General features: G+C 48.5%; 1 protein-coding gene across 1 annotated transcript; it reads right to left on the bottom strand.

The window, feature by feature from the left end:
* Window positions 1–7,365: 7,365 nt before the first annotated feature.
* On the bottom strand, window positions 7,366–18,883 carry PLEKHO1 (pleckstrin homology domain containing O1). The gene is made up of 7 exons (XM_079697850.1): window positions 18,797–18,883; window positions 17,966–18,112; window positions 13,272–13,412; window positions 12,430–12,534; window positions 11,944–12,045; window positions 9,187–10,214; window positions 7,366–7,467 (listed from the first exon to the last, which is right to left on the bottom strand). Exons 1-6 carry the CDS (start codon window positions 18,824–18,826, stop codon window positions 9,510–9,512), a joined length of 1,230 nt encoding a protein of 409 aa, XP_079553976.1. The 5' UTR covers window positions 18,827–18,883; the 3' UTR covers window positions 7,366–7,467; window positions 9,187–9,509.
* Between the last annotated feature and the right edge of the window lie 261 nt (window positions 18,884–19,144).

The following is a 19,144-nucleotide window of genomic DNA, read 5'->3' as shown; positions in this document are numbered from 1 at the left end:
TCAGGGACTGGGGCAACGACCACTAGGTGGGAACATGGACCAGTGGACCCCCTTTAAGCTGACTTCAGCCAGGATTCCATTTTGACCTGGCCCATGTCCCATCACTCTAATGGGGGTCCACAATGACATTTTAGGTCTCTGAATATCAGTATCATTTCAGAGCCTGTGTCCTGCCGGATGTTCCCCCCCAACCTCCTAGTTTACAGTCACCCAAGTAAAATGGCTGTGAGTCCCTTTGCAAGAAGGACTGTTAGAATTATTACAGTGTATACTTGCTGTGACATTGCAGGCTCCTTTCTCCTGGGGACTTGGACACTTTTTCATTCAATAGATTTCAAGTCTGAAAGCAGTTTCAGGTCTTTGAACTGGACAATGGATTATGACTTTTTTATAAAGTGTTTTAAAAAAATATATTTAGCTGTGGTAAAAAACATAAAATTTATCATCTTAACCATTTTTAACTGTACAGTTGAATAGTGTTAAGCATATTCACAATGTTGTGCAACCCAGCTCCAGAAATTTTTCATTTTGAAATATTGAAACTGCATCCATTAAAAAACAACCCATTTCCCCCTCCCTGCAGCCCCTGGAAACCACCATTCTACTTCCTATTTATATGATTTTGACTATTTTAGATACATCATATAAGTGGGAGCATACAGTATTTGTCTTTTTGTGACTGGCTTTCTTAGCAGTCCTCAAGGTTCATCCATGGTGTAGTATAGGACAGGATTTCCTTCCTTTTTTAAGGTTGAATAATATTCCATTGTATGTATATACCACATTTTGTTTATCCATTCATCCTTTGGTGAACACTTGAGTTACTTCCATCTCTGGCCCACTGTTAACAATGCTGCTGTGAACATGCATGTGCAAATATCTCTTTAAGATCCTGCTTTCATCTTTTGGATATATACCAGGAGTGGGATTGCTGGCTCATATGGTAATTCTATTTTTATTTTTTTGAGAAACTACCATATTGTTTTCTATAGTGGCTGCACCATTTTACACTCCCACAAACAGTGCACAAGGGTTCCAATTTCTCCACATCAGGGACCATGATTTTTTTTTATTGGGGCAACAGTGTTCAGCTCCCTGTTCACCTAGTCTTGCATTCTTTTAATATATTAAACAATTGCCCATCTATTTTGTCCCTAGGGATATCGTGTTCTATTAACCAACTCAAATCTCTGTGGGTTAAGCCCCCTTGGTTGGCCCTTCAATCTTGCTGTTCATTAAGATAATTGTGACCCCCTGGCTCCTACTGTTGCCACTTGGCCTCAACTGATGGAGATGGGGAGGGGGGTTTGATTATCTCCATTGCTATCAATGATCCCAGCTCTGTGATTGCCTCTCCTGCTTAGCAGAGATGAGCCACCACTGAACTTAGTGATGCTGGTGCCCCTCTAATGGCTGTGGTGAATGGTTTGTCTTCTGGACCTTCCATGAAATATAATCCTTTGGTGGGTCTTCAGGCCTCAAATAATAGATCCATTCCACTATGTCCACTCCCTAAGCTTTTTTTTTTTTTTTTTTTTTTTTTTTTGCGGTACGTGGGCCTCTCACTGTCGCGGCCCCTCCCGTTGCGGAGCACAGGCTCCGGACATGCAGGCTCAGCGGCCATGGCTCACGGGCCCAGCCACTCCGCGGCATGTGGGATCTTCCCGGACCGGAGCACGAACCCGTGTGCCCTGCATCGGCAGGCGGACTCTCAACCACTGCGCCACCAGGGAAGCCCCTCCCTAAGCTTTTTAATCCTTTCCTCCACTGTCTGATGTGGCAATTCCGGCATTCCAACTTTGCTCAGTGTGGGACATCACTTTTTCCAGGCTTCTAGGAGCACTCTAAGAACACATTGGAACCACCTCTGGTGTCCTTGCTGGAATGTAAACCCTATATCCCAAGAGAGTGCCCCTAAATTAATAAACTCTTTCTTATCCAGTTTTATATTCTGGTACCCTTGATCAAGCACACTCAAAATCTAGTCTATGGCATCCTCTCCTGCTCCTGCTGTTACATGCTGGGTGTTGGTTCCTTTTCTTCCTTCTGAGGTCCAACATGTTCTCAGATGAATTGTGATGTGACTTAGCACCAGTTATCATCCTGGCAGCCAGAAAAGGAGATGGGGTCAGATCCTGACCTCTGCCACCTTCTAGGGAGGGGCCTTTACTGGGGACAGGTGGTGCTAGCTATTAATGGGGAGGGGTGGATCACTTTTGTATGCGAAACCAAAATCTTCAGGGACATCTACCATCCGAGGATACCAGATATCCCCACTCCATGTGTCAGGGTTCCAGTACAGGTTTTCTCAACTAGGGCCCTGGTGCTGGCACAACAGATCTACCCTGTCCGAAGGTTCTAGTTTCCTGCCTCAGGTGAAAGTTTGTCTTTGAAGTTCTGCATCTCTACTAGTTTCTGAGTTGGGTCTTCATTCTTTACTGCTCTCTTAACAGCAGGAGAGAAGAACCTCTTGAGAGAAGAACCTCTTTGTAAGCTACCAAAGAAGCCTCAGGCTTTCACACTTAATTTCAATTGGTTGGTAATTGCTTTTCCTTGTCTCCCCGTAAGATGTCAAAGCAGTTTAGTAACAATCAGCCAATTTTCATGGCCTTGTGTGAGTCATTTCCCTTTTTCAAATACCTGAATCATTTCACTGGCCAGGAGGGTCTCCTCCATCAGATCATCCTCCTGAATTACCACTGGTGAAAGTTTTTCTGGCTGGAGACTGTTACTGTCTCTCTATTATTTTTCCAATAAATTTTGCTTGCAAACTGAATGGTTCCTTCTTCGGTTCCTTTCTCTTGCAGTACCTTATCATTTACAGCTAAGAAAAGCTTACTGGTACTTTCAACATTCTGTCTGGAAATCTCCTTAGCTACCGCCAATAAGCTCATTAGGTACATTTTCTATCTTCCAAAGTACCATAGGTGACAGTTTCATAAATTATTCCACCACTGTTTAACACAAGGTAACCCTTTCTCCAGCGTCCAATGGTAATTTTCTCCCCAATCATCCAGCCTCTACTAATAGTCTCTTGGCTGCCCTTCTAGCCTTTGTTTACTGCCTGGTCCCAATGCCAATGTCCTGTGTTTTGGGTTTTAAGTATGGCAGTTTCCCACTTCAGTGTTTCAGTTTCTACTGCTGAATAACAAACCACCCTCAAACTTAGTGGCTTAAGACAACAATAATTTATTAATTTCTTACAATTCTGTGGGCTGACTGGATGGTTGGTCTTTGGTCTTGAATGTTGTGCTGCATTTAGCTTGTGTTTGCCCAGAGGCTCGGATGTTTGGGATGGTTTCGCACGGTTTCAATGCCTCTTTCTCCACATGGTCTCATATTCCAAAGATGCTCGACCAGGTTTCTTACTTGCAGCTAAATCTTAAGAGGGCCAGAAAGGACACTGTGAGACCTCTTAGGGCCTAAACTCTGGAACTTACACAATTGCACGTTCTACTGGTCAAAGCAAGTCACAAGGCAAACCCAGATTCAGACAGCACTTGGAGAAATAGCAGTGCCTCTTGAGTGGGAAGAGAAGTAAACTCACAATGCAGGAGCATGGATGGAGGTTGATTCATTGAGGGCCATTATTTAAGGATCTACCACACTTAAATTTAAGGTGCCTGTTAAAATGGAATACTATTCAGCCATAAAAAAGAATAAAATTTTGCCATTTGCAGCAACATGGATGGACTTGGAGGGCATTATGCTAAGTGAAATAAGTCAGACAGAGAAAGACAAATACTGTATGATATCACTTATATGTGGAATCTAAAAAAATATAGGGAATATAACAAAAAAAGCAGCAGACTCACAGATATAGAGAACAAAGTAGTGGTTACCAGTGGAGGGGGGGATATAGGAGTGGGGGAGTGGGAGGTACAAACTATTGGGTGTGAGATAGGCTCAAGGATGTATTGTACAATATGGGAAATATAGCCAATATTTTGTTATAACTGTGAATGGAGTGTAACCTTTAAAACTGTATTAAAAGAAGTTAATAGACCCTAAGAGTTCTCATCACAAGAAAAAAAAAAAAAAAAAGATGGCTGTTAGACACCCAAGTAAAGATGCCAAATAGGTACTTAGCTGTAAGTGCCTTGATCCCAGAGCCGGGGGGTTAGGCCAGGGAAGGAAATTGGGAATCATCAACATACAGACATGATGCTATGTGAATCATCCTGCCCTGCAGGTTGCTGCGGCAGTGGACTGTGGAGGAGTCAGGGTGCTAGCAGGGTGCAGCGCTCTGAACGAGGCTGGGGGAAGAAGAACATTCTGCTCTTGCAGTGGCTCCAAGTCCACTTCCGCACTCGGGTGTAGAGGATTCCACTAGCCCTCTCCTTCCACCTCCCACCTTGATAGAGCCCCAGGCGTTAGGGATGAGGTTAGGACAACTGGTCTGCACGCAGAGGATATAGGACAGGCAACCATCCCACTGCCTTGTTTTTATTTATTTATTTTTTTTGCGGTACGCGGGCCTCGCACTGCTGCGGCCTCTCCCGTTGCAGAGCACAGGCTCTGGACGCGCAGGCCCAGCGGCCATGGCTCACGGGCGCAGCCGCTCCGCGGCATGTGGGATCCTCCCAGACCGGGGCACGAACCCGCGTCCTCTGCGTCGGCAGGCGGACTCTCAACCACTGCGCCACCAGGGAAGCCCCCCCACTGCCTTGTTTTGCCACCTAAAGAAAGGAACCCAGTAAAACGGGGAACGAGCCACATCGCTCTGCTCAATCTTCCTTTTGTTGCGCTGCATTTGCTGCCAGGTAGCACAAATTTGCAAAAAAAACTGCATTCCCATTGTTACCACTTGTGGCCATTTCCTCTCATTCTTCATCTAGAAGACAGTTCAGGCATCATCCCCAAATGTCCGACAACACTTTGTTAACCCAAAACTGACTACCCTTATTTTAGATTTTTCTGTGTTTCTTAGGAGGAAGGGGCTGTTTGCTGTCATGGTTTTACTATATGGAAGAGAAAAGCAAGAATGAGGTTGAGTCTAGTATTTTTGAAAGAAAGAGGTGATTTCAGAGCTATTCCAAACCAGCAGGAAAGACAGGGGAGATAAATCCAACTTGTCCAAAGGAGAAAGCAAAGAGGAGGAGGGAATAAGTCGGAGGCTGTGATGCAGATCAAGAGTTCTATGTTACCTGCTCTTCTCTAAGTTACTCTTCTCCGTATTGTCGTTACGAAAATGAAAACTGCCTATGTCTCTCCTTTTCTGTAGCTGCATCAACCAGCCTCTCCCTCCTGGTAACTTAGGAAGAGCAGGGAACCTGTATTCTCCAATTCTCCCCAACCTTAACACAGTTCTCTCCATACTTGTTAACTCTCCAAGATCTTATTTTTAAGCTGGTTTTGCTAATTTTTGCATTCTCCTCAAGCCTGCTTTCAAGCCCAGGCTGGGGTTGGGGCCGGGGTGAGGCAAGTACAAGAGTTTCTGGCTCCATCTCTCATTTCCTGAGCTGAGCTGGGCTGTACTAATTGACCTCGAGGGTCTCAGCTGTGCTAAGTTGTGTGTTTGTTAGATCTCGTTAGGATTGTAATTAGTGAAGAGAATCTAGGTCAGAGGCAACTGGTTGGATTGATGGTCTCAGGGGGCATGAATAAAGGCTGGGAATAGCAAACAGGTTCCTCGTTCTTGGGTGGGGTGAGAAAGGGGCAGGGAATGGTGGGACTTGTGTCAAACACACAGGCAAATAGACACAGGGTCACATGCAGAGAGGCGCTCAAAAACTGTTAGCGTGTGTGTGTGTGTGTGTGTGGTGTGTTCGCTCCCACATTAACTCGGGTTTCTTTTCAACCTCTCCATATATGGTGTGGCTCTAGAGCAGCCTGGGGATTGGCTGCTGTTGTTGGGAGACTCAGAGGTAGGAAGAAAGCAGAAAAAAGAACGAACCCAGCAAGGGGAGGGAGTGTCAAGGGGAGGGACTGTAGTTGAGCTTTGAGGGTTGCAGAATGGGGCTGGGTCCCCTTGCCTGTAAGGTTTAGAAAGGGGAGAGATTCTTCGGGACTGCTTTTTGTGTGTAATGAGGTAGACCTTACTGTTGGCAGAGGGTCTGGGAGAGGGCAGGGAAGGAGGCAAAGCTATTTCCTTAGGGTCGGCACGGCATGGTTTGTGAAGGCTGGAGCAGGAGTTAGAAAAACTTGTTTTTTTTTCCTTTTCTTTTCACCCTAAACAACCTACAGCTATGCTGTGGAAATAGCGTGCAAATTAATTCATCAGCTTTCCAGGTCAACACCTCAGATATTCTTCCTAATGGAGGCCAATCAGGACTGTACCGCACTCCGTTCCCCAAACCTCTACAAGTTAATGGGGGAAGAACAGGAAAAGTTGAGGAAAATGTCATTGAAATAGGAAATGGCATTTAGTCCTTTACCTGTCTCTACCCCTCACTCCATTTCAACTCTGTGTGTACTGGATTTCCTCATCTCCCTTGCCTGGGGCCTCCCAAAAGATTCTCTCTTTTCCAGTTCATTTGTGTAAGAAAAGAATATAGCAAAGATGTTGGAAGACAGGAAAGGACGAAGAAAAATACACATCCTGAAAAACGTCTATCGGCAACTGTGTAGTAAAGCAGGTTGCCCCACACCGCTACTCAATCCACCCATTTGCCCCAGAACACGTGACTGGGAGGAAGTAAGGGAAATATTTCAGGTAAAGAAACTGGAGTGATGCAGTGAGGGAAGAGGGATCTGGGAGGAGGGAAAAGCTAGAGTTCCAGCATCATTATCCTCCAGCCACAGTGCCTGTGCTCATGCTTCCTTAACAGAGATCACGCTAGCAGCCCACCACCAGCGTACGCTCTAAGCTGTTTTTCTAGTGGGGAGCCTGGCTTTGTGCTAAGCTCTGAAATTCTCAAAGACAGAAGATCAAGCTTTCCCCCTTCTTTCTATCTCTGGCCTTTAGCCCAGTACCTGGTATTCTCTCTCCTTGAAGAAAGGCTTATGGGCACAGTCCGTGGACTGGATCAGCTTGTGTACCAGAACACAGTGACAGTAACCCCATCCCCTAAGCCTCATTCAAACTGTACTCCTACCACCTGAGCTACTGTTAATAGCCCACTGAGTCAAACTAATAATAGCAGCAGCTGCCACAGTAGCTACTTACCAGCTGGCAGGCATTTTCCATACATTGTCTTTACACTTCCACTTTGCAGATGAGAAGACTGACACTTGGAAAGCTTGTACCTTGCCCAGGGTCTCATAACTAAAAAGTCAGAATTTGAACCCAGATCTGTCTGGTTCCAGAGCTGGCCTCATTTTACCACCCTGTGGCCTGGTTTTGGTGCCTTAAGACTGCAGGAGCCCAGTGCCCAACTCTTAGTCTCCCGGGGTCCCTGATCTTTCTTTTCTGCTTCCCCTCACCTTTCTCCTCTCTGGTGTCTCCCTCCATCCTCTAGCTCCCCTGGGAGCCACAGATAATTGGCATGTTGGGATATACATTGTCATTCTTGCTTTTGTCTTTTTCTTCATTATGTGGGAGCGACAAGGAAGAGAAAGAGAGAAAAGGGAAAATGCTGGTGAAATAAATTAATACAAAAATGCAGACTTACATATAGAAAGTAAATATCATTTTAACCTAGACTTTCAATATTTGTGACAACGGGTAGCTCTGCTGACCATGCTTAGAGTTTAGGGGGGCGAAACTTGTTTGGAGGTCAGGAAGTCTGGAGACCCAGGCTCCCTCCCCTCCTACCCCAGGAGACTCTGGGAATGACGTGCAGGTGGCACTCTGGTGTACTCTCCTCACTCAAGGATACATGTGATTTAGTTAACTACAGGATAAATCTAGGGAAAATCTTCATGACTGTGAGTGGTGGGGACCGAAAGAGCATGAGACTCTCTTCCCTACAGATGTTCAACTTGGACAGATTTCCCCCATCTTGCTTATGGGGGTTATGGAGTAATGTCAGAGCAGAAGAGTGGCAATTGAGGGTCTGTGTTTTGCCCAAAGGATTTTCCTTGTTTCCCTCCTACCCCACCTTCCTGAATGTCACACGAGGGCCGCTTCGTGGCCAGGATGTACACACAGTTTATCCCCGTTTTCTCCTCTTCTCCCCTCTCACTCTTAGGTGAACTCTAGGTTTTGGGTCTTGGAGGTGAGAGGGGATCTAGGGAACAGGATCAAGAAGCAAAGGGTCTACAATTGACCCTTGAACAACATAAGTTTGAACTGCGCAGATCCACTTACATGCGGATATTTTTCAATAAACGCTACAGTACTACAGTCTGCGGTTGGTTGAGCCCTCAGATGCAGAGGAACCATGGATATGGAGGGCTGTTAATTTACAGGTGGATTAACCCTCGCACTTTTCAAGGGTCAACTGTACTTCAAAGTGTTTTTTTTAACCCTTCATTACTCGATTCATGGGGCTGTCCCCTTCTTCCCAAAAATCATTCATCTGTCGCCTTCTTCTCTGGACACTATCACTGTTATTAAACCTGATGTTAGAAACTTCAGAGGGAAGAAGCAATCACAGTGAGTTGTGTAGTCTCCACCACAGACAAGAATGTCGGGGAGTCTGGCAGCTCCAGAGGTGGTCAGGAGGGTGGTGGTGTGAGCATAAACATGTTTTTCTAAAGCTGGGGCTTGATTAGTGTTGGAAACAAGGTTCGAGGAAGGAGAGGGAGAGGCTACAGGAAACCCTAGCTTGGCCGAAAGAGGAACCTGGGCATATATTTGGTTTTCCCCTTCATCCTACCCAGCTTGCATCACAAATCAGTTTCCTTTTTAGTTTGGCTCTTCCGTGGGGTTGACTGTCCCCGGTTCCCCTGTGCTAGGCGCCCCTAACCAAATGACCAAATCCATCCCATCCGTCCAGGGCTGTATCTCTGAATCAGTGTTGGGAAGGGTGTGAGAGATGAAGGGAAGAAACACCTCATACAAGAAAGCCAGGCAGCTTGATCTCAATCAGAGGCTGCTAGGCGTGAGAAGCCAGTGCCTGGCGGTGGGGCTGGGGGTGTTTTAATTGCACAAACCCTCCTCGGGGCTGGGATAAATTTCACTTCTGTGTGCGTGGACAGGTGGCACTGGCTCCCACATCTCTCGAGCTAGGGCTGAGTGGCTGAAATTTCACCCTCAGATTGAAAACTTGGAATGGGACACAAGAGACGCCCCACACCTCCCCCTCTAAACCTAGGAGCCCAGATACATCCTTGGGAGCAGCAGTATATTCCTCACCACACCTCAAGAGGGGTGGTGCGTGTAACATGGTCAGACTGTGCCTTCGTTACCCTCTCTCTCTTCATCCAGGTGAAAGCTTCTTAATACTGCTGTAGGGGTCACCTCCTCCCCAGATCTGAGGCAATTTAGGTCTCAGAGAGACAGATGGGGGGAAAGGAGTTTGGGAAATAAGGGCTGTAGGAGGGTCGGGCAGCAGCAAGAGCAACGAATTTGATTGTGTTTTTGTTTTCTTTTTTGACTGAGGTAAATAAAAAAGCTGTATCCTGCAACACTTGAAGATAAGAGTCTGTCCACCCCCACATGTTCCAGACTCTGTCACTTTCCTCTACATCAGGCTCTTCCGGTACTGGCTATGCTGGCTGGGCTGTCTGAGGTGGGAGTCAGGGGTCTGCAGGTCCATCTGTCTGTACAGGTCCCTCAGCTCCCTGACTTCCTGCAGCACCCTCTTCGCCTGGCTCCAATTTGATGACGCCTCTCCCAGCAGCCGCTCCGTCTCCAGCAGCAGCTGTTCTGACTCAGAATCGGGAGGAGACCGAGGGGGGTCCTTGGCCTTTCGCTTCCCGTCTCCCAGTCCCTGAACCTCTGCCAGCAGCTCCTGAGTCTTCTCCAGTTTCCTTGCTACCAGGTCCTGGATCCGGGACAGCTGCCCCGGGTGGGGTGGGATGGGGGTCGGGGGGTCCTGGGCCCGCAGTTGGAGGGTGCGGGCTGCGGCAGTGTCCCGCTGAGACAGGATCTCCTCCAGGGAGGCACAGCGGCCTTTTTCTGTGGGGCTCAACTTCTTGGGTGCCTGGGGGGTGTAGGTGGCCCCTCTGTCTGGCTTTTCCCAAAGTCGGGGAAGGCCGCTTGCCCGGTCCGAGGAGGGCTGGATGCGGTCTGAGTCTGCTCTCCGCCGGCTGCCTGCCAGCTGGGCCACAGACTTGTCCAGGTCGACTCGAAAGCTCTCAGCACAGGAGGTTGGTTCCTCAGGGGAAGGGTCTTCCTCCTGGATCAGGTCCAAGGTCAGCATGCCATCCGAGGTAGAGGTTGAAGCCTGGAGAGGGAGAAGGAGGGAGTGAAGGGGGTAGATTGTCGTCAGTGAGCATTTCAGGACTGATTGCCTGAAAGAGAAGCAAGCTGTGGTCATCTCCCTCCTCAACGTGCCTTCCCTGAATGAGAAGCCCCCACTCCTGACACAGCCCTCTGACTTTGTTTGCTATTTCTTATTCCTTTGATAGTGACTTAAACTTCTTTCTTTTAGTTTTCTGTGATTTAAAGTAATTTCTCCTGGGGGACTTCCCGGGTGGTCCAGTGTGTAAGACTCCACACTCCCAATGTAGGGGCTCTGGGTTTGATCCCTGGTCAGGGAACTAGATCCTGCATGCATGCCACAACTAAGAGAGAGCATGCCACAACTAAGAGGCAGCATGCCGCAACTAAAGACCCTGCGTGCCACAACTAAGACCCAGCACAGCCAAAGTAAGTTAGCAAATAAATATTAAAAAAAAGTTACCAATTTATTAAAAAAAATAATTTCTCCTGCTTGTTTCCCATATTTTCTACTTTACTACGAGCTTCCTGAAGAGTGTCTTTTTCCTCTGTATTGTGGACTCTAAGCATCAGTTGGGTTTGACACATACAGGATGCCTCGCATGGCAGGGTAACTGTCCTTTTCCATCTGTATCCTCTGAGCCACACACCTCAACCCCCTCTGCTATTTGGACCTCAGAACCTCTTGCCTTAAAATAAAACTTGTTCTATTTCCAGAATACTGTAATTTAAAAAGAAGTGGTAAGGGTATTCAGCACCTTATATGTATTGATACATATGTTATTTCAATCATTCCTCACAGCAACCGTTCAAGTGGGCATGATTACTGCCCCACTTTACAGTTGGAGGTGGGCAGCTTCAGAGTATACTGCAAAGCTAGGTTCCAACCCAGTTCTGTCTGATTCCAAAGCCCATGTTCTTTCTTTCTTTTTTAAAAAAATTAATTTATTTTATTTTATTTATTTTATTTTTGGCTGTGTTGGGTCTTTGTTGCTGTGTGCGGGCTTCCTCTAGTTGCGGTGAGCGGGGCCTACTCTTCGTTGTGGTGCACGGGTTTCTACTGTGGTGGCTTCTCTTGTTGGAAGCATGGGCTCTAGGTGCACAGGCTTCAGTAGTTGTGGCATGCGGCTCAGTAATTGTGGCTCGCGGGCTCTAGAGCGCAGGCTCAGTAGTTGTGGCGCATGGGCTTAGCTGCTCCGCGGCATGTGGGATCTTCCCGGACCAGGGCTCAGACCCGTGTCCCCTGCATTGGCTGGCGGATTCTTAACCACTGCGCCACCAGGGAGGCCCCCATGCTCTTTCTACTATACCTGACTGCCTCTTTCCCTAGACACTTAGCATTCAGACAAATGAAAGAAAATCCTTGCTCCTCTAAGTGCCTGTGATACATAATGCTGTTATCCGTTAGGATAGCTAGCCACCAGACAGTAGCTTATGTTGCCTTGTACTGTATTCATCTCTTCTACTTTTCACTTCCCTTGTGGGTATATCTCATTTTCCCCAAAGGATGATACATTTATTGAGGGCAGGACTTTCAAATTCACAGTAGGTGCTGACTAAATATTTTTGGTTTGGAGGAATCAAGAAAGGGAACAGGGTGGAGGGACTTCCCTAGCCTCTGACCTTGGTACACAAATGCCTCTGGTGGGCTGTCTGAGATACAGTCCTGTCTGAGATGAACTGACATGGAGTTGGCCCTTCAGCAATTTTTACTTTCTTATAGTCTTACATACCACAGCCATTAGGTGTCCCCGAGTTGGGGGGCGGCGGGAGTGCTGGATTTTTGCCCTGTCTCGAGTTGGGTGTGCGAGATAGCTGTCCTCCTCAACGGTGACCTGAAGAGACGCACTGTGAGTCATGGGTGCTATTTGGAGACTCTGTCCCAACCCAGCTTCCCCTGAGGCCTGAACATGCCTGGACTGGGAAATAATCCCACCTCATGAACCGTTTCTGAGCAAATCCAAGGGCAAGGGATGTACTGGACATAAATGGGCTCCTTAAGCTGGCCCAGGGCTGGCCCATGCATCAGAAAGCAGGGAAAGAGGAGTTGGCAGAAAAGACTTAGAAGTTAGAAGGAGAATAGGGTTTCAAAAGGGAAATAAAGAAACAGAGCGGGTGGGGAGCTAGTAAATGCGGCCCACACCATCATCTTCCCTCTTCAGTGAGTCATTCTGCTCCCTCTGCCTCAGCGTCCCCTTCCCCACAATAAACCTCCTGACCTCATCCAAGATGCGGTTCTTGGCTCGGGTGATGGCGGAGTTGAGGGCGTTGATCCATGATTCCTTCTCTTCTGGACTCACTGCCAGGAAGATCAAGTTGGGTGCCTGTGAGGAGAAGATTCTTGTTTCAGTCAGGGTTTTACAGTTGGCCTCACCTTGACAGTGAAGAAATAAGAAATTATAATCTCATTCTCTTAGACCCAGCTCTTGGAAGGAGAGAGATTCTACTTCTGGAGTCATCCGTAACTTAAGGAAATCAGCCTCTATTCCTGCAAAATGCCATTGCTTGGAGGCTGTTTTAGAAACGACCAATGAGGAGCTTAGATGGGTACCAGATATTAATATGGCACTGGAGATCATTAGAGGAGGTTTGGTAAAGGACAGGTACTAATAAAGATCTTTAAATGTTTGAAGAAATAGAATGTGACAGGAATGGCTTCCCTGGGTTTCCTCAGACAAGAGAAATTAGATTCAGAATTTCAACCACCTATCACAGTACAGGGAAAAGTGGCTGTCTCCCAAGAGCAGTGTGTTTGTGTATGTGTGTGTGTGTGTGTGTGTGTGTGTGTGTGTGTGTTTTTGACAGAGAGAGAGAGAGACAGAGAGAGGGAGAGAGATATGATCTTTGTGGCTGGACAGTTTAAAGGCTGCCTTGCCTGGAAGGAAGGAAATGGCCATGACATTCTCAGGTTAAATAATAAAAGCTGGCAGGAGAGCAATAATTCAGGGCCTCTGAGCCAAGAGAGCTGAGAGAGATGCTGAAGGGGCAGGTGTTCTCCTCTGCTCCCCACACCCCTGACCTGGTCAGTGTTCCAGTGGCCAAGGCGGCAGGCGGAGCATACCGTGTTCCCAGGCTGTTTGGAGTGGGCAAGAGTGAACTTGCTATGATTCTTCTTGCTCCTGCTCTTGGATTTCCGGAGCTCTTCACACTTCTCATAGTCACTCAGGTCAAACACCTCTTGAATATTTTTCTCATCTTTTACCTAGGGGAGGGTTGGAGGTGAGGTGCTGAGGATAAAATTACTTAGTCCCTTCTCCCAAATTGTTAGTTATTGACCAGTCTTGGGAACCCGAAGAAGCCTGAGAGGGGAGGGATGACAGGTTAGGAAAAGGCTGTCCTACCCAAGGCCCACAGAGGCCTGACAGTGGGGGGCAGCCCCCATGTCCTGATTCCTCAGGTGGGTTTCCATTTAAACCCCTTGTCCCCACTCCCCTCAGCCAAGCTACGGTTTCCAGAGCCCCAGTAGGTCTCTCTTCACTGTGACTCCCACTTTGTCCTTCAAAGGACATGGTTACAGGGCTAACAGTTTAATCCTATCATCCTGAAGTAAGCAAGACCTGGATGGCCCTTGATTGTCCAGAGGGAGGAGGTAAAGGCAGGGCCAATATCAGGGGATGTCTGGAGGGAACAAGGGCTGCCCCCGCCCTTCCCTGTCTTATGTTTATGCTGTTGCCTTCTTATCCATCCCATTATCCCCTGGTTCCTTCCTTAAATATATACTATTATGAAGAGACTGATCTATCTCCTTCTTTTCAGAAGCTTCAGCACCATAGGAACAGCAGCCCCTGTGTTCAGTTTGTTGAGTTTGTTCAGACAGGGTGAAAAATACACCTGTAGTTCCTTCCCCTCCTTCTTCCTTCCAAGGTACCATGACAACCCAACCTAGCTCCTGTGGGCTTGAGAAGCCACTTAAATCATCCACTGCTCTCTAGGCAAAGATGCATTTATACTCTCCCTGGAGGACTACTTGGAAAAAAGTGTTCTGCTACCTGTTTCCACGATTCCAGTTTGAGCCCTTACTGCCAGGAAGTTCTTCCTTGTGTCTAAACTGAGCCCTTCATGCTTGTAGAATCTATCTTGCACCCGGTTCCACTCTCAGCATTTCTATCCATCATTTGGCTCTTAACTCTCTTGTTGAAAGTCTAATCAGAGACCACAGTTCCGTCTACATCCTCCAACCCCAACCAGCCTTTCATGAGTGCCACAAAGCAAATTCTACTAACATTTCTGCCAAGGTCCGTTTTAAACTTCTCAGGGTTTTTTCTCCTCTCCCCTAAGGTATTCCCATAGCCCTAATCCTCTGAAGCTGTGATTTGGCTTGCAAGAGGAAAGAAGTCTTCATCACTGGCCTGGACGGAGCAGCCTGTGATTAGAAAACCCTTTCACCCTCTGCTACTTGCGCCTGGGATTGGAAGACCCTGTGGAATGAGCTGTTCAGGTTTTCCTGGGATGAGAGATGAAAACCACCAGCACTTGTCTTGTTAAAACTAAACAGTCAAAAGTAGTCTCATATGTTCCTTGGAAGACATCTACCCTCCCTGACTGGAAGTATTTCACAAAAGAGTCCCCACGTCTCAAGCTCTGAAATAGGAATTGTGTGCCTGGAGGTGACTTCATCTATCCGCCTGGTTCTCTATTCCATCCCCCAGCCGATCTCTGCTCTTGTATCTGCCTGTCCTTCTGACTTGGCGCTCGACCCAGGGGGCTGACACAGGCTCATTTAGGTGAATGGCTGCTCATACACCCACCTTTCTTTGTTTCCACGTGGCCTGGCTCCTCCAGGGCTCTCCTCTATCCTGGGCTCCCGGGTTTTGGACTAGGAAGTGACCAGAAGCCTTGAAGGCTTGTAGGTGAAAGTGGACAAGATGCTGGCAAGGGGTGTCCCAGAACAATTCCCAGAAACATGGAAGCAGGGATGCAGGGTGATGCATCACTCCTCTTCCCCTCCTTCCTCAGAGCTGAGACTATCAGCAGAGGCCAGAAATCTTGGAGAGGAAAGTGCTGGGTGTGTGTATGTAGCCAGGGGAAAAGAGTTACTTGTTCTGTTTTCCTTAGGGGAGGGGAGGGGAGGGGAACGGAAGGGGAAGGGAAGGGAAAGGGAGATATTCTGGCTTGGACACAACTGATAAGGAGCTCTGGGGAGCAGAAGACATTGACAGAGGTTAGCCCTTCATAAGGCAGGGGTAGGAGATGGGGTAAAGCAAGCTGTGAAACAAGCATACTCCAGTGCCCAGGGAAGATGGACAACTCCAAGACCCTAGTTCTCCACTGTATTGTTTTTGCCCATCTAATTCCCACAGTCTCATTTATAATTACCACCCACAAAAGTCAACCCTTTCCCCTGATTCTTTCTCCTTAGCCCACAGAAAGGAATTTTTCCCATGCTTGCCAAAAAAAGATGCCCTGAACTCAATTTCCTCTACCATGAGGTCTCCCTAAGGTCTAGTTTCTGTTCCTATACATCAGCTCCATGATCATAAGGTGCCCTTTGACTAAGAATGAAGAAAACGATTATTAACAACAAATACAGAAGGATTTCTTTGGTGGGGGCAATTGCAAAAAAAGACTGGTGCAAATTCTAGGGGAGAGGGTTAGGGATTTCCTGCATTAACATGTAAATTACTGGGATTTCCCTGGTGGTCCAGAGGGTAAGACTCCCAGCTTCCCAATGCAGGCGCTGGGGTTCAATCCCTGGTCAGGGAACTAGATGCCGCGTGCATGCTGCAACTAAGAGTCCGCATGCCACAACTAGAGATCCCACAGGACGCAACAAAGATCCTGCGCGCCACAACTAAGACCCAGTGCAGCCAAAATAATAAATAAATAAAAATTTAAAAGCCCATGTAAATTACAAACATCATACTATACTAAAAAAAATCTTGACTCTGTTGGCTCTGGAGCTTTTGGGAAGTGGACAGAATAAAGCCTATAGTCCTTGATCAGTTTCACCTTTAACCTAGGCCTTTGTAGCGTGGAAACTGGCCCCAAAGAAGAGTACTACCAATAAGCTTGTTCCCTCTTTTCCTATGCCTTTCAAAGCAGTGGGCAGTTGGCCCCATGATCAGTCAGATGCTCCTGACTCACAGGACACCAGACATCCTAAGCTGAGGTCATTCCATCCTTTCCCCTGTCTCAGTACCCCTTCCTCCACAAACAAGGGTCAACTACGCTCTTTTGCCCCCTGACTCTCTTCTTTGAACAAATACAAACAAGAAAAAGATGTCTTGTTCCTTCTACCCTTTCCCTGATCACATGTTTTCCCCACTGACGTGTGGGAAGTTCTCCCTGATTGCTCACTAGAGTTTCCTGCCATTATGGAGTTCAGGGAAGACAGGAGATACACTTTGACACTTGCCTAAGAAAAAAAAAAAAAAAAAAAAAAGCCCAAAAAACCCCCTGGAAAGCCCACAAACTGTGGAAAAACCTTGGGTAGAATTTGGGGTTGGGTAGAGGTGACCCTTAAAAATAAATTCTCCTGTCAAAGTGTTTTCTCACCTCGCTCCATCACCAAGTTCTCAGCTTAGTGTAAACAGCAAGGTTTAAATACCCTTATGAGGGATCTCTTTGGCCCTGGCACAGCTTAGTTCTTTCTTAGCTGCCTCAGTAGATGTCCTGTTCAGATGAATACTTTCTCTAGGACTGCGCATGTGTCTATTTCAATACCATAAAAGGATTTATTTACCTAAATATAGTCTATGCAGAAAGCAGGAGAGGTTAGAACTCAGGGAGGACTTCCCAGTTAGCCCTGGGTGAGGAAATACAGAATGGGGGCGGGTGGAGGGTCATCCTACCAGAGGAACTCAGGACAGTCTCCTAGGCGATGCTGACATAGTCGCAGAGGTAGGGACTGGAATGACTTCTAACACACGGAGGGGCAATTTCAGTTTCTAAATATTACTATGTGTCATTTATCCCAAGAATTAGAGATAACAGAGAGAATAATCTGGATTCAATATGTGGGCTCAGGTTCTGACCCAATGTGGACTGTGGTTTTCATTTTAACTATAGCCCCAAAGAACCAGAGACACACAGGGGTTCATAACTCCATTCTCCCTTCTGATATAACTGGTGGGGGGCAGCTGGGCAGGTAGGAATGGAGAATGAGTTCCTTGCTTCTTTTTTTTTCAGTGGAGTGGGGATGGGGAACAGAGAACATGTTGGTTAGGGACACTGGCTTCAACAGAAATAAATGCCACTTACAAATACTCTACCTGAGGTCATGTGAGACTGACCCTGGGTTGTATGTGTGTTTTCTGTGATTCAGGGCAGCTGTACTACTGATATGACTTGCATATGTCCCTGTGAGAGACAGGAAAGGGGAGGCTAGCTGGGTTGGGGTGGGGAGGGCAGGAAGGAGTGGAGAATAAGCTGAACAGTGTTTCAGCAGCAACAGCAAAGAAAAAATAATCCTACGGTCAGCTAGAGGCCAGGATAGAGTAGGGGCCAGCAGGGGACACTTAAAACTTTTGGGACATTCTTGGGAGGGAGTTATCATGGTTGTCAGCAAGGTATTTCCAAAGAAAATTTTTTAAATAAGATGCAAACTCAACTTCTAATTCTAAGTCCAGTCTCCTCATTAAAGGGTGACCTTTCTCTGCAGATAAGATGGGGGTAGAGACCAACCGGACCGCTGAACTAGCTTTTGGAACAAAATGAGGGATGAGGTAAGGGGGAGATGAGAAGTAGATAAGACCCTTGAGGAGAGACAAAGTGGCTATGAGAAAACAGGGATAGTTAGCGGCAAAGGGCACCTACCTCTTTTTCGGAGATGTAGAGCTGGTCCCCTTTCAGCACCACGTAGCGGTTTTTCCAAATCTCCCTGAAAATCCCTTTCCCGCAGAATTTCCGGACCCAGCCGACCTTCTCAGGCGGTGCAGACTGATGATTTCCATCCTGAGGCCCCTGCCCCCCGAGCCAGATGAGAACCACACGATTAGGTGATTACAGCTTTTTCCTCCTCCCGTTCCGTTCCCGGCGCCCTCCTCAGTCCCCGGTCCCCTCCTTCCCGCGTCCGCCCCGCCGCAGCTGGAGTCTGGGAGACCCGCGTTCTATCCCCACTTCTTCAAAGCCATTCACTCCAAGGAACTCGCTTCCCCATCGCTCCCCTCCCCCTTCTCCCAAATAAACAACTGGAACTGCCAGTGGAAGGGGTGAGGGCCGGGCTGGAGCCGAGGGGTGGCCTTCGGGTCTCCGCCGGGCCCCCCGCCCCCTCCCCCAGCCTCCCTCCTCGCCGCGCCGGGATTAACGGCATTTTATTTTATTTCTCATTGTCTTCTCGCCGCTGCAGAGCGCGATGCCGGCGGCCGCCCGCCGCCCGAGGAAGGGGAGGCCGGGGGTCGGGCAGAAACTCAGCCAAGTTAACCCCCAGCCCAAGTAAACAAACAAAAGCCCCCGCCGGTGCCTCGTCGTGGGGCCCAGAGCGCCGAGGCCGAGGCTAAGGGGACCGGCGACCGGGCCACGGGGCGGAAGGAGGGGGCTGGCGCGGGGCGTCCCCGGCCCCCAACCCGGCCGCCCGCGGCCCCGACGGGGCTGGGGTCCTCGGGGCACAAAGTCAGCGGCGGGCACGGGGCGGGCGGGTGCACTCACCCGCTTGGTGGAATTGTTCTTCTTCATCATTCCGGGCGGGCGGGCGGGCGCGGGCGCCGAGGGGCGGCCCCGCGTTGGGGGCCGAGGCCGCTTTGAGGGGGCTCCTGCCCAGGGGGAGGGTGCGGAGAGGACCCCGGCGCCGCCGCCGCCGCTCCTCCCTCCCTCCCTCTCCCCTTCTTTGTAGCTCCGGTTACACTAAAGGCCGGCCTCCCTCGCGCTCGCACACACACGCACGCCCGCTCCCCGCCCCTCGGCGCCCTCCATCCCGGCGCCCACGCGGCCCGGGCCCCCGAAAGCTCCTCCGCCGCCTGCCCGCCCGGCCCGGCCCGGCCGCTCCCCCGGCCCGGC

The sequence above is a fragment of the Hyperoodon ampullatus genome (assembly GCF_949752795.1).
Source record: "Hyperoodon ampullatus genome assembly, chromosome: 2".
In the NCBI taxonomy this organism is placed as follows: domain Eukaryota; kingdom Metazoa; phylum Chordata; class Mammalia; order Artiodactyla; family Ziphiidae; genus Hyperoodon; species Hyperoodon ampullatus.
The sequence above is the reverse complement of the archived record's forward strand: the minus strand, read 5'-3'. Positions and strand labels throughout refer to the sequence as shown.